This window comes from Vulpes lagopus, chromosome 13 (assembly GCF_018345385.1).
Source record: "Vulpes lagopus strain Blue_001 chromosome 13, ASM1834538v1, whole genome shotgun sequence".
Lineage (NCBI taxonomy): Eukaryota > Metazoa > Chordata > Mammalia > Carnivora > Canidae > Vulpes > Vulpes lagopus.
This window is the reverse complement of record NC_054836.1, coordinates 36,618,072-36,633,079: the sequence shown is the minus strand read 5'-3', so window position 1 is coordinate 36,633,079 and position 15,008 is coordinate 36,618,072. Positions and strand designations below refer to the sequence as shown.

Genomic DNA, 15,008 nt, shown 5'->3' with positions numbered 1-15,008 from the left:
AAATATCAGTCTATTTTCCTTGAGAGTAAGGACTGATTTTATACTAATCCACATTCTGAAAACACATGAATCTTCAAATAATAGAAATGGCACAGATGGATTTTAATAAGACAACCAAAATCCAAAATAAAAGAAATACTTATTTTTAAGGCTTGAGAATTTTATTTTGGATCATTTTGAAAGGATACCAAAGATAGGGGAGACTGGTCTTAGAAAAAAAGGAAAGCAAAATGAACAAAAATGGCAAAACCTTAAGCTTTCTGGCAGAAATTTCAAGGAGTCCATCTGAGTTTAAGATGACCAAATCAGGGATCCCTGGGTGGCGCAGCGGTTTGGCGCCTGCTTGGCCCAGGGCGCGATCCTGGAGACCCGGGATCGAATCCCACATCAGGCTCCCGGTGCATGGAGCCTGCTTCTCCCTCTGCCTGTATCTCTGCCCCCCTCTCTCTCTCTCTCTGTGACTATCATAAATAAAAAAAATTAAAAAAAAAAAAAAAGATGACCAAATCATAAACACTTTTTGTTAAGCCATCATCTGATTTATTTTAGTTTCTAAAGGCTGTTTAAAAATAATCACAGAACTATGGCAACAATCTACATAGAAAGCAGGCTTATGCCAGATGCAAGAATATTCCTGGAAGTAGTTTCATGAAAAATACATAAAAACAGTTCTAGCTTCATTCATTTCACAAAATCACAAAGAATGGACCTCTAGGGAGTTGGGAAACACGGGAACTGAGCAAGGCTGTGGAGAAGCCTTGGGATGCACAGTCACTTATCTTTCAGGGATGTTAGTTCCCCTCCCTGTAAAACAAAAAGACTGAACTGGATGAATTTAGGGCTTCTCCCTTTCAGCCCTAAAATCCAATGATCTTAAGGTCCAAATGTTTTAGAAAGTACCTCTGAACAAAGAGCGACTAATTAACTTATTCATTATCAAGCACTTCCCTTTCCAGGAATTATGCTGAAATATCTTAATCATTATTTTAAAAGATACCTGAGTGGCTCAGTCTGTTAAGCATCTACCTTCAGCTCAGGTCATGATCCTGAGAGCCCTGAATCTGGGCTCCCTGTTCAGCAGGGAGTTGGCTTCTCCCTCTGCCCCTTTCCCCACTTACGCATGCTCGCTCTCAAATAAAATGTTCAAAAAAATTTTTTTAATACAACAACTAGGGAAAGGGTACCAAAAGTATAGCACAAGGAAAACAACTTCTTAGAGCAAATGCTTTTTTTTTTTTTTTTTTAGTTTTTTATTTATTTATGATAGTTACACAGAGAGAGAGAGCGAGAGAGAGGCAGAGACAGAGGCAGAGGGAGAAGCAGGCTCCATGCACCGGGGGCCCGACATGGGATTTGATCCCTGGTCTCCAGGATCGCGCCCTAGGCCAAAGGCAGGCGCCAAACCAGGGATCCCAGAGCAAATGCTTTTAATAGTGCTAAATATCTTAACAAAAAGGTGAAAGTAAAACTAATTTAACGTTTTAAAATCTGAAAAACTTAACAGCTACTATACTATGAGGCTGCATTTCAGCTACAAGACAGATCAGAATCAGTCTTTGCCGTCCTTCCAAGTGGCACACTTACTAGGGCATTCTGGTTTTCGGAAGTAAACACTTGATCACGCCAAATAATTTCACAGGTTTTACCTATTTTGAAATACACTAATTTTCAAGAGGGTCATGCAAATATCACTGGAAACATATTAACCTCTCCAAGTACAGAAAAAGGTTTCATAAATCAGCCATTAGAAAAAACATTTTAGTAACCTAAGTTCTTCAAGAAATATAGCATTGTAGTTAGGAAAAAAGGCTTCCACAGTGGAGGCTGGATGGGGTGGGAAGGCATGATGTGCTATTGTAAACTGCTAGATAAAATTAGGAACAACAAACCCGTAAGTGGTCATTTCTCAGCTGTTAGTGGTTATTAGCATTGACAAGGAGTCTGAATAAGGCCAGAGATCAGCTTAAAGGGAATTACTGATTCAGAATAACTGGTGCTTTATCGGATCACAAAATGTTCTTGCCTTCCACTCTCAGAAGAAAACCATACTACCAAAAACCAAAAACTCAAACCTAAACTACTCAGAAATTTAAATATGAAATGAAACTCGATCCAAAAGTGAAATCTAAGAAGGATTATGCTTGATAATACCACTTGTCCTTTGAATACAAAATAAATGAAATAGGAGGGAAGTATCCCTGTGTTAGCACTCTGCCAGGTATTTCAACACAAGATTTGCCTTTAGATGAACTCTGCTTTGTTATTTTAATTCTTGGCACAAGAAGGCATATTACCCCTTAAATGACTATCCTGAATCTTAAAATGCAGTAACATACTCATGAAGAAATAAAGATGCAAAAATGAAGAACTTTCACTTTTAAATATGGAAAATGAGGAATCTTGAAACTGAGTGAATGAAGATCAAAGATGGAGTCAAGTGAACATAACTGATATTCACATAAATCCTGAGATTTCAACTCTGTTAACAGACCAGAAAACTGACGTTTAGAAAGATAAACTGATTTGCCTAAGCTCATCTAGCTAAACTTGAAAGGCTCCCTTTGGGGGAGTCCTATGTGGGACTCTATCCTGGGCCCCAGGACCACGACCCAAGCCAAAGGCAGACACTCAACCACTGAGCCACCTGGGCACCCCTCTAATTTCTTTCTTTCTTTTTTTTTAAAGCACAAAACTATTAGATTCCATGCAGTTAAATAATACTTGAGAAGCTTATATGAAAAATTTTAATAACCATACTTATCAAGCCAAAAAGATGCATTAATACTTAGGATTCAATATATTCTTGTCTTTTCTCTTTCTTCCTATCCAAACTCTACCAATAAGTTTCCTTCAAGAAAACCTCCATGAAGCTCCCATGGACAAATTCAACTCAGAGTGAGCTCTTCCAATTAACAAGGCTGTTACTGCCTGTCATATTGGGGCTTTTTTTTTTTTTTTTTTTTAAAGTAGGCTCTCCACTCTGAGTGTGGAGCTCAACATGTGGGGCTTTGAACTCAATCCTGAGATCAACACCTGAGCTGAGATCAAGAGTCAGATGCTTAACCAGCTGAGTCATCCAGGCATCTCCGTACTGGTACTTCTTTTTTAAATTAATTAATTAATAAACAAATTAATTAATTTAAAGATTTTATTTATTCGACAGAGAGACCAAGTGCATAAGCAGGGGTAAGGGCAGAGAGAGGGAAAAACAGGCTCCTCATGGAACAGGGAGCCCAATGGTGGGGCTTGATCCCAGGATCTTGAGATCATGACCTGAGCTAAAGGCAGATACCCAACTGACTAAGCCACCATACTGGGACTTTTAAATGGTTATGTTCAGTCACTGCCTCAGTGACCTCAGCCTCTAACTGCGTCATGCTTCTATACATACTCCATACAATAGGCTCTGTTGTTTATAACAGCTGAGGATAATTATCTCATACTGATGATCCATATTCAAAGAAAATAATCATACCAAACCTATTTGGACATGTTTTAATACTTCTGTGATGACAGATTTTATTGTGCCTTCTTTGTCATCATATGAACAATTACCAAGGTAGCTAAGAGAAATTTTCAAGTGACATGGTATAGTAAATAGTGATAATTTATTTCCTTCTCTGATGGTTATCCTCAGCCTGACCCTTACCCCTGTAGCCATGTGTTCATATGCCTACTACTTTCCAGTTAATTCCAGGATGGCTGGAGTCTTTTAAAATATCACCACACTGAGACCATTTTTAGTTTCCTCTTTCCTTCCCACTTATGGCCCTCAAATACCTACAGTTCTATTTCTGCTCGCTCCCCACTTTTTTAGGGGACTGATCTGTTAATTTATGATAATTATGGCTTAAAGAGAATGAGTCTGACATTACCACTCCCATGGTTAACTCATATTTCCCTGGGGTTTCTTGCAGATGGAGTGACAAAACGAAACAGATCCTTGAAGGGGAACTTCGTGGGATGCAAGGGGCTGTCAGGTTGATTTTATTTTATTTTTTTTCTAAATGGAAATTTATTTTAATATTTTATTTATTTATTCATAGACACAGAGAGAGGGGCAGAGACACAGGCAGAGGGAGAAGCAGGCTCCATGCAGGGAGCCCGATGTGGGACTCGATTCTGGGTCTCCAGGATCACACCCCAGGCTGCAGGCGGCGCCAAACCGCTGCACCACCGGGGCTGCCCTGTCAGGTTGATTTTAAAATAAATCTACAAAACAGTGCGTGGTGGAGATGCCTGAAAAAGAATAGAGGCTTCCAATATTTTGGAAGACATGTTAGGAAGACAGAGCACTCTGCTGAGAACTTACTTCAGAATGTGTTCCAATCTCTTCTACCAAATATGAGGACCAACTGTCTAACCAAAATGCCTGCAAACAACCAAGCTTGAGGAATGCTTACTATGCATCCGCTGCAGAGGACACTGTTACCACTGGGTGCCAATTATAATGACAAGTAAGGAAGCTTACAGGAAACCCATGATGACCCACACTTGCATTGTAACAATGTCAGTCCCTGAGCACATAGCTAGAGGACCAATCCACTTGGGATGACTGCTGCCCACACTGGATATTTTGTTCCTTTAGACACTCCTGATCATTTTAGCAGTGCCCATCTTCTTACCTCAGTGTACTGCTTCTATAGTACTCTTGAAGGTACCAAAGACTACTGATACACTTTTATAAAAAGACTAATTTTTTAACTTAAGGTTTACATTTCTCTTTTTTTTTTTTAAGTTTATTTATTTATTTATTTTTTTAATTTTTTATTTATTTATGATAGTCACAGAGAGAGAGAGAGGGAGGCAGAGACACAGGCGGAGGGAGAAGCAGGCTCCATGCACCGGGAGCCTGATGTGGGATTCGATCCCGGGTCTCCAGGATCGCGCCCTGGGTCAAAGGCAGGCGCCAAACCGTTGCGCCACCCAGGGATCCCTGGTTTACATTTCTCTGTGCACATCTTTTACAATCACATGCAATGTATAACTGCCCATTTCCACCCTGATCACAGAGTAGGACCATCTCTTCAGGAGAGGGCTGTTTTAAGAGGTAAAGTGGCTATGATACTGTGAGAAAAAGGACTGTGATGCCTTTATTAAACAATATTTCCAACAGGAAAGTGTATTCTGAGTTGAAGGTAACTTCATTTCTTTTGATTTAGGGACCACCTATGTTTAAATCCAGTTCTATAAAATTGCTTGTGAAATGTTATATAAAGTTATACTGGTTTATTCATCCTTTCGAATTTGAGTATCTACACTGGGCCAGACATTAAGCTCAGTGATGAGTCTACTTAAGAGTTCTGAGTAAGAATATGTACTCAGGGTAAACCTTCCAAACCTGAGAGTTCCATGTGATACAGCACCATATGGTTTTCTGTCTTTGTAATTTGCAGATTTTGACCCCTACCCTACTGGTCTTAGTCTTTTTTTTTGTTTTTGGCAGGGAATATGCAGAATCCCCTTTTCTCTAGGGCATAGTATCCTATTTCTCCACCATATTAGAGTGGTGAGCCAAAATCCTTACAAAGTTCTAAGTCCTTAGAGCTCATTATTTCATTGATAAAGTCCAAATAAAAACTGATCAGTTAAGTCAACTTTTATTTAGGCATCAATATCATAAGACATTCTCATCCTACAATTTGAGAATATCAATACTAAGAGAATAGAGCACTGGTTATACATAAACAACTTTTTTAGTACTTACTAAGCACTTGAAAACTTTAAAAACAGGTACAGGTGGGGAAAGGGAGGCTCAACAAGTTCTATATGGACCATAACAAGAATTATATAATTTCAATTTGACACAGCAACCCATAACTTCTTTTTCTGTTAATACTCAGAAAAGAAAGTTAAGATTTTTATCATTTTTCAGTCAACAATTAATACAAATATTTGCCTCTTCTCACCAGTCATATCCAAGGAAAATTTAAAGATAATAGCTTATAGGGATAGTGTTTTAATTCTGGATAATTCTATTAAGTAACACTACTTAAAGTGCCCCCTTTGAAGGAGATCAATTCAATAAAAACGATAAATTTTTGGCTAGTATAGGGCACAAATGGGTCCCACTTAATGAAAGTCAAATCTGAATTTATGAATTCTGAATTCTAATTTCTGAGGAGATTAAGTTCAAAAACTTTAAAATAATTCCAGTATAGTACTTTTCATTAAGCAATCTATTTGAATTGAATAATGAAATAATGTTCTCTTTGGCAGAGTCAAGATAAATAATAACATATAATAACTTATAATGAAATCAGCCTTCTCAATTATTTTATTAGAATAAAGACTAATCAACTTGTATTAAGATACACAAAAATAGTAATGGGTAAAAGTTTTCTCAAGGTAAAGGTTTAAAAGAAGGGAGGGCCTGGTATTTCTCACAGACACATTTAATAAATAGTTAAGTGGGATTATACTTATGTTAGCTTCAGGACATAAGAGATATTTGATATAATCAATCAATGGATATTTTTATTGGTAGTTATATCCTCAATTATTTGAATTCTTCCATTGAAAGTCTAAAAATTGTGGTTGAGTATACAAAAGAGAAGTATGTAAGGGCCATTGATAAAAGCAAATAGGAATTCTGAAGTTACAGTCTCACTTCCAGGCTTGTAGAGAATACACGTCTCTTTTCAACTGTCCAATAAAAGAAATAAAAAAAATAAATCAAGGAAAGTGTTAGAACTACAGACCAAAAATAAAGTGCTAAGAGTCATTCCACATTTGCCATATACTAGAAACAATGCTATGGTCTCCTAAATGAAATCATGATTCTCCTGTCTCCTATACATCAAAATAGCCACCTTTATTTAAATTTAAAATATTTTATATCAAAATGTAGTCTAATTACTTTTTTTAAAAAAAGATTTACTCATGAGAGACACAGAGAGAGAGAGGCAGAGACACAGGCAGAGGGAGAAGCACGCTCCATTCAAGGAGCCTGACGTGGGACTCAATCCCAGGTCTCCAGGATCACGTCCTGGGCTGAAGATGGTACTAAACCACCGAGTTACCCAGGATGCCTGTTTAATTACCTTTTTAAAAAACTGATGTATAGTTGACACACAATATTACATTAGTTTTAGATATACAACATAGCAATCCAACAAACCTGTATGTTATGCTATGCTCACCACAAGTATAGCTAGGTTTTTTGCTTTTAACTGTAAAAATAAATACCATAGTTAGGCTTTGGAAAGCTGTAGTATATATAGACTTATAAACTCCTATGATTTCAATTTTTAAAAAAAATATTTTATTTATTTTAGAGAGAGAGAGAGAGTGCACACAAGCAGAGAGAGCAGCAGAGGAAAAGGAGAAGCAGGCAGGGAGCCTGATGTGGCACTTGATCCCAGGACTCTGGGATCATGAGCTGCACCAAAGGCAGATGGTTAACAGACTGAGCCACCCAGGTGCCCTTGACTTCAATTTTTGCTTGGAAAGAAGCATCATATTTATAGATTCCCTGCTCTTGATTCAAAAGGATCCTGAAAAATTAAAAAAAAACAACAACACTGAAGTTAAATAGCTACTTAAATGTCAAGAGTCTTAACATAATCTGGTGTGAAATAGATGAGTAGGTATATCAATCTCTTAAGTACAATGCCATTTGTGTATATTGGACTGTGCTGCATAGGCCATGAAGCCTTGGGGTACCTGCCAGATACCCAATCTTTACTGAGAAAGGAAGCCAGATGTCTTTGTAAGAAAATCAGCCTACAGAGATGGAGGAATGTGCCAGAGACAGATGAGCTGAGAGCAGCCCAACAGATGGTGTTTAATCAATCCAACTCTGATCTTCCTTACTTGGAGAGGTCTTTTTGCTATCTGCCAGCATATTTACTCTATGAATCATGGTGTTAAGTATTACAGTAAGAAGGAGAAGCCTTCTTTGGTAAGTCCTTCTCTCCCAAAATAGAGGAGGAACTGCTGCTTTGTAAGAACTGTCAAGACCGGTACTTCTAATTGCTGTGGCAGCACCAGGCCTGATCTTACTGGACCAGACTGAAACGACTAAAACTTGGCATACAGCTAACACTTTGACTAGTGTGGATTTCTGTTAGTCTACTCAGAGAATTAAATGGGATTTCTTTTCAGCTGGCAGGGAAAATAAAATAATTTCATGGTCTGACCTTAAGCATCTCTCATGGTCTGACCTCAAGCATCTCGACTCCCTATATGCCATAATCTAAGCTGTAGTAGGTCTATCTCACTTTACCAAAGGTAGTCATATATGGTTTTGTATATTCATGTCCATAATATTGATCAGTTCTGGAGAACAGGACATGGTAAGACAGAGGTTTATCCTAGAATACAATCGTCACTACAAAGTTCCTAGATGTCCACAGGTCTAGAGATGGGGTTGGCAAATTATGACCTGTAGACCAAATAGGTCTAGCCCACTGCCTGTTTTTGTCAATAAAGTTTTATTGGAACACAGCAATGCCCATTTGTTCATGCAGTTTATGGCTGCTTTCCTGCCATAGCATCAGAGTTGAGCAGTAATGACAGAGACTGTGTAGCCTACAAAACTGAAAATATTTATTAAGTGGTCTTTTACAGAAAAAAGTTTCTCAAGTTCTGCTATGGCATGCTGGTATATAGCTCCTTGGAAACAAAGAATATACCTTGTTGCCCCAAGTATCTCCTACATATTACAGATGGCATATCCTGTAACTGGATGTCCCACTTATATACTTTTACTGGGTAAACCAAAAGGCTGCCAGTTGCAAGTAAAAGCAAGAGCAGGAGACAGCTAAGAGGGACAGGCTACAGTAAAATGGCTTGGCTGCTCAGATTATTTTGTGATCTCGGGACATCAGGATGCTGCTTATAGTTTGGGTCATGTTCCAATAGGACTACAGAACGTGATGGCTTGGATTCTGGAGCCAGGCCTACCTCCTTTAAGCAGCTACTATTTTCTTCAGTAAATAGCCCCTGGCTAGCCACTAGGTCTTGACAGACAGCAAATGTTTGACCAAGGGAAACCAGATGGCCATATTATTAACACATTTAAACAGTTTTACCTGATCTACCAAATTACAAATAACATGCCTTCGACTAGTAATTTGGGATTTAAACATAACCCTGGGCTTTTGGAGGTCTCGAAGGTGCAGAATACAAAATGAACTAATCCTACCCTTTCCTAGGAGGCCTTCTGCCTCAACCAGGGCTGTGTATTCATAGAGGCAGTCCCTATAAATCAGCTGATAAACATGAGACTGAGCCCAGTTCCTCCGTGACAGTACTAGCCAAGAGTAAACTGCTAGAGCATTATAGTCTGTTCCAAAGTGGTACTGAAGGATGATTCAGAAGCAACCTTCTGACCTGGCAGAATTTTAAGCAGTGCCTTTGATCTTCCATTATACCATTCAGGAGGGAAAGGCTAAGGTCAGTTTTTTACCAATTCTAGATAGTGGCTAATGGTTTACCCAGATGGATGCAGACCTGAAATAAGTAACAATGTAAGACTGTAGACAAAAAGATTTGAGGAAGGATAATGTAGGTGACCCTTTAAAAAGGACACAAATTTGCATCTCCTATGAATTCTTACCAGAGTGCCCACAATTGCAGCAAAGTCTCTTAATAATCATGTGGATAGGACTGCATCTCTATCTTCCTTCATCAATCTGAGGCTTGCTCAATGGGTTTATGAGTGACTACAGGGTAGTGATAGAGGCTGCATAAGCCAGCCGCTATGGAAGCTAATGTACTTCCTCTCCCTAAGGCCACTGTGGCTATCCACTACTGGACAGTGCCCACTTTGTCAGGAATACTGACCAAGCCTGAGCCCTTGATTTGTTACCCCATCTTGAGGGAACCAGTTAGTCACCCAATACCAGGCTAACTATACTGGGAACTCTCCCCTCCCCCCCCCAATGTTAAAGGGACAGTGCTCTGCCCTCATTGGAGTTGATACTGATTCTGGATTTGGATTGGCCTTTACTCTGTTTTACACTCTTGACATCACCATATGTGTTTTTATAAATGCTTTGTTCATTGCTACTACAGTATTAAGTATCAGATAAATATGTGATGTGAAGAGGATGCTCTGGACTCATCAAGTATCTATTATCAACCAAAATGGGCGAACAAAATGATAAAAGAGACCGTTATATGCTTAGATTCAACACCAGTTACAGGTGATATCTTTTAGGACTGTGATATTTGCTTTGCCTCAGCAATACATGCAGTACCAGCAAAACATGGTATTATCTCTTTCATAGCCAAAACACAGAGGTCTAAGAATCAAGGAGGTAGTAATGTGAGTGGACTCAAAGTTTTAACTAATAATCCATTAAGAAAAATTGTGTTTCTAGACCCATGACTCAGGCTTTGCTGGCCCAAATGGCATAACATACACTGGAAAACACATTAAAATTGGTGATCATTTCTAGATGGTGGAGTTAAAGGTAACTTTATCTTTTTGTTATTTTCTAGGTTTTCTAATTTTTCTAGAATAAGTATACATTATTTTACATTAAAACATAATTACTAAAGAAAAAAATAAACACATATAGCTTCATAATAAATTCACTGAAAATAGCACATGAGGAAAGCAAAGAGTTGCTAACAAAATGAGATAAAATACAAGAACTAGTTTTCCACTTTCTCTGATAGTGGTTATTATGCAGTGCTCCAGGGCAATTATGGAAACATTTAAAATCTGACTAAGCCTCAATTGCCTTATTTGTTAAATGAAGAGAATTCTATATCTCAAAAGATACATGAAAGAACACATAAACTAACTTCTCTAAAGGAAAGAGCTATTATTACTAGTGGTGGGTGAGTGGTTATGTGCTCAGAGCTTTCAAAAGCATAAACAATAAAAAGAAGTTACCTTTGGGTTAAAATATCTACAAGACTGTGGCTGGGAGCCTCCAAATAGGGCTATGCGGTAGTCATGTTTCTTTCTTCTGGGCCTTGTGCCTTCTACCAATTCTTCTCGATCCTCTGGAGACAGCAGATGATACCTCATTCCACCTGTAGAAAAACACATGGCAACTTTTCAAGAACTTCAGGTAGTTTAATGCTTTGAAAAGGAAATAACCAATATCCTAGTGCTTTCGTTTCTGTAACTGTTTTTCTATTATCTCTCTATTGCTTTTAAGGAAAGAGTGAGGGGCAAAGAGGCAGAAAACGTGTAATGGGTTCTGAGTCCCAACCAGTTTATTATTCTCAGCAGTCACTAAGAACTCCCCCCCCATCCACTTACTACATACTGGTCAATTATCTGGCTCTTCAAGCAATAGCTGCCAAAATAATAATGACAAATTTAGATCTCCTAACCTAGTAGTTTCTCAATCTTAACTGTACATTAGAATCACCTAGGAAATGTTTGAAATGGCCACAGACCCATCAAATAAAAAATTCTGTTGGTAGGGTCCAGGCACTAGTATTGTCACTTAAAATGTGGTTCAAAGGCCAGCAGCTTCAGCATCTGGGAGTTTCTTAGAACTACTGAATCTCAAAATCTACTAAGCTTAGTGAATCAGAACCTACATGTTTTTTTAAAAAGATTTTATTTATTTATTCATGAGAGAGAGAGAGAGAGAGAGGCAGAGACACAGGCAGAGGGAGAAGCAGGCTCCGTGTAGGGAGCCTGACGTGGGACTTGATCCCGGGTCTCCAGGATCATGTCCTGGGCTGAAGTTGGCGGCGTTAATCCACTGAGACACCCCAGAATCTATGTATTTATTTAACAAGATTTCAAGGTAATTCAGATACACATAAAGCTTTGAGAAGTAGATGCCTTAGATGATTTTTTTATATTTATTTATTTATTTGAGAGAGGAAGTGAGGGAACCCATGAGAGTAGAGAAATTAAGACACCAACTCTTGGTTCTGGCTCAGGTTTTGATTTCATAGCTGTGAGACTGAGCCCTGTGTCTGCTGGAGATTCTCTCTCCCTCTCCCTTTGCCCCCTCCAGCTTGCACTCTCTCTCTCTCTCTCCAAAGTCAATAAATAAATCTTAAAAAAAAAAAAAAAAAAAAAGACCCCAGGGGAAGCTAAGGCAAAAATCACAGAAGCCATGAAAAAAAATTCAAGCCACATAAAATCTTAACTTAAATCACTGCATGCTGCAGAAAAAACCAAACCAAAAGACAATAACTAGCAAAACATTAATCATATAACAAATTTGAAAGATAATCTATGAATTAATAAAATTAAGACCAGTTACTAATAGAAAATTCCATTAAGTAACTGAACACAGTTACAAACAACTCTTAGCCGTATGAAAAGAAATTCAAGCTCTAGTTAGAGAAATACAAATTAAATCATACTTTTTCACATAACAGATTGGCCATGATCAAACTGTCTGGAACACAGGGTATAACATACATGTGGGGAAACACAGAAATGTTTCTTACACATTGCTGGTGGGGACATGGACAGGTACAAACTATTTGGAGGCTAATATATTATGATCCCCTCAAATTACAAATGCATACTCACTTTTCTTTTTAAGGTTTTATTTATTTATTTGATGGAGAGCATGAGCAAGCATGAGCAGGGGGAATGGCAGCGGGAAAAAGCAGACTCCCTGCCAAGCAGGGGCCTCAGAGCAGGGCTCATCCTAGGACATTGGGATCATGAACTGAACCGAAGGCAGATGCTTAACCAACTGAACCACCCAGGTGCCCTGAAATGCACACTCTTTTGTCAGTAATTCTTCTAGGAGTTTTATCAACCTAAACTTCAGTCAGGGAAGTGGTTAAAAATTACTGTATATTCATACAATGGAATATTATATGTGGCTGTTAAGAAAATAAAAAAGGGTAATATATACCCATGGAATGATCTCTAAGACCTAATCTGGTATGAAAAAAAGCAGTATGTACTCTGCTTTTGTACTCTGCTTTCTGTACTCTGTACAGAGCAGTGTGTACTCTGTAGCAGAGTACACAGTAAAATAACATTTGTTTTAAAATTTTATATTTTATGTATATATACACATAGGTATAGATATAATTTGTACAAGTATATGTAAGCAAATGTATATGCAAACTACCTGTGGAAGGATATATAAGATAGCAATAGTAACCTTCAGCATGAGAGGATAAGGTAGTAGCAGGAGTACTGGAGATATCTACTTTTTGCTATATATCCTTTTGTGTCTTTTTGAACTATATATGATGCGCAGTATTACTGATCCAACAATAAAATAATGTCAACAATTATTAACACATGCAAAAAAACACTGAAAAAAAAATATTTAATTACTATTCAAAACTCATTAAACAAATGATTAGAACAGAAATAGATGAAGGAAGAATTAGTGAGTTGGAATATAGATTTCAAGAATTATCCCAAATGTAACACAGAGACAAAGAATGAAAGGAAAGACTTGCCAACTTTTCTAATTAAAATTCCCAAAGTAGTGGCATTATTTGAAGAAAAATAGCTGAGAATTTTCTAAACGATGAAAAACACAGATCACTGGACTCAGGAAACAAAGAAATATCAAGCAGGATAAACCAAAGAAATGAATGCCCAGAAGCATTTGGTGCTAAACACCAAAAATGAAGAAAAGCTCTTATAAAAAGCTACAGAAAAAAATTTGGATCATGTACAAAGAATGACAACCAAACTAACAGCAAGGATCAACAGGAATGATGAAGGCAGGATGAAATAATATCTTCAAAGTATTTGATCTAGAATTACATGCCCAGTTAACCTTTAAGAACAGCATGAAAAAAAAAAAGGCATTTCCAGATAGCCAAAACAATTTATAACAAATAGACTATAAAATGTATGAACTTTGTGAAAGGTGTTCTTTAACAATTCTTTAGTATTTACTGAAAGTTGTCAAATTTTGTAAAATTGTCATTTGTATCTTTTATGATCTAACTTTTTTATCTAGTTAACTTATCAGTCACTGACAAAGTTGTATTATATTCACCCACTGTACTAAATTTGTTTCTTCTGTAATTCTGATAATTTTTCTTTTTTTTTTTTTTTTTTAAATTTTATTTATTTATGATAGGCACACAGTGAGAGAGAGAGAAGCAGAGACATAGGCAGAGGGAGAAGCAGGCTCCATGCACCGGGAGCCCGACGTGGGATTCGATCCCGGGTCTCCAGGATCGCGCCCCGGGCCAAAGGCAGGCGCCAAACCGCTGCGCCACCCAGGGATCCCCTGATAATTTTTCTTTTATATATTTTGTGGGCTTAAACTCAATATGAGTTTAGCAATGTTTTCTTCCTAGTGAATGGAACCTTTTCTCTTTATGTAGTGATCTTCTTTTTCCCTAATAATGATTGTTGCCTTCCTATATTTTATTAGACGGTTATATAACTAACCTATCTTTTTATCTGGTTAGTGTTTTCCTGGCTTATTTTTATCCTTTTATGTCTTTTCAAAAATTCTGTGTCTTTATGTTTTAGTTAGATCTTTTAAAAACAATATATAGCTTTTCTTTTTTAAACCCTATCTTTTAATAGGTAAATTATATTCCATATAATTTTTTTTATTTTTTTATTTTTATTTATTTTTTATTTTTATTTTTTTTATTCCATATAATTTAAAGTACTATTTATAATTTTTTCTAATACCTTATTTTGCACTTTTGGTTCATCTCAAGTTTTCTATGCTTCTCTCTTATCTCCTTTTGGGTTGAGACTTTTTCTCTTCATTTTTCCTTCTACTAGAGAATTTTTATACACTGTGTCAGTCTTTTTAATAGTTATCCTATTTTAATATATGTACCTTAGACATTAATATTTCTACCCTCCTCCAGAAGAAAACAAGGATCTTAGTACAATTTAATTCAATTTATATATTTATGTGTTTAGTTGTTCTGTATTTTAGTTCTCTTTTTCAACCTTCCAAATGGGGCATGATAATTTCATTTTTTTAAAATTTTTAAATTAATTTTTAAAAAGATTTTATTTATTCATGAGATACACAAAGAGAGAGGCAGAAACATAGGCAGAGGGAGAGGCAGGCTCCCCATGGGGAGACTGATGCGGGACTTGATCCCAGGACCCCAGAATC

The 15,008-nt window shown here is 37.2% G+C and overlaps 1 protein-coding gene across 5 annotated transcripts in view; it reads right to left on the bottom strand.

The window, feature by feature from the left end:
• The window catches only part of KLHL7 (kelch like family member 7), a 67,324-nt gene that overhangs the window by 16,493 nt on the left and 35,823 nt on the right, over positions 1-15,008 (bottom strand). For all 5 annotated transcript variants that reach the window (XM_041727798.1, XM_041727796.1, XM_041727795.1 and 2 more), the window contains one exon: positions 10,850-10,992. In XM_041727798.1, the coding sequence (XP_041583732.1) occupies positions 10,850-10,992 (143 nt within the window). The remainder of the gene's footprint in view (positions 1-10,849; positions 10,993-15,008) is intronic.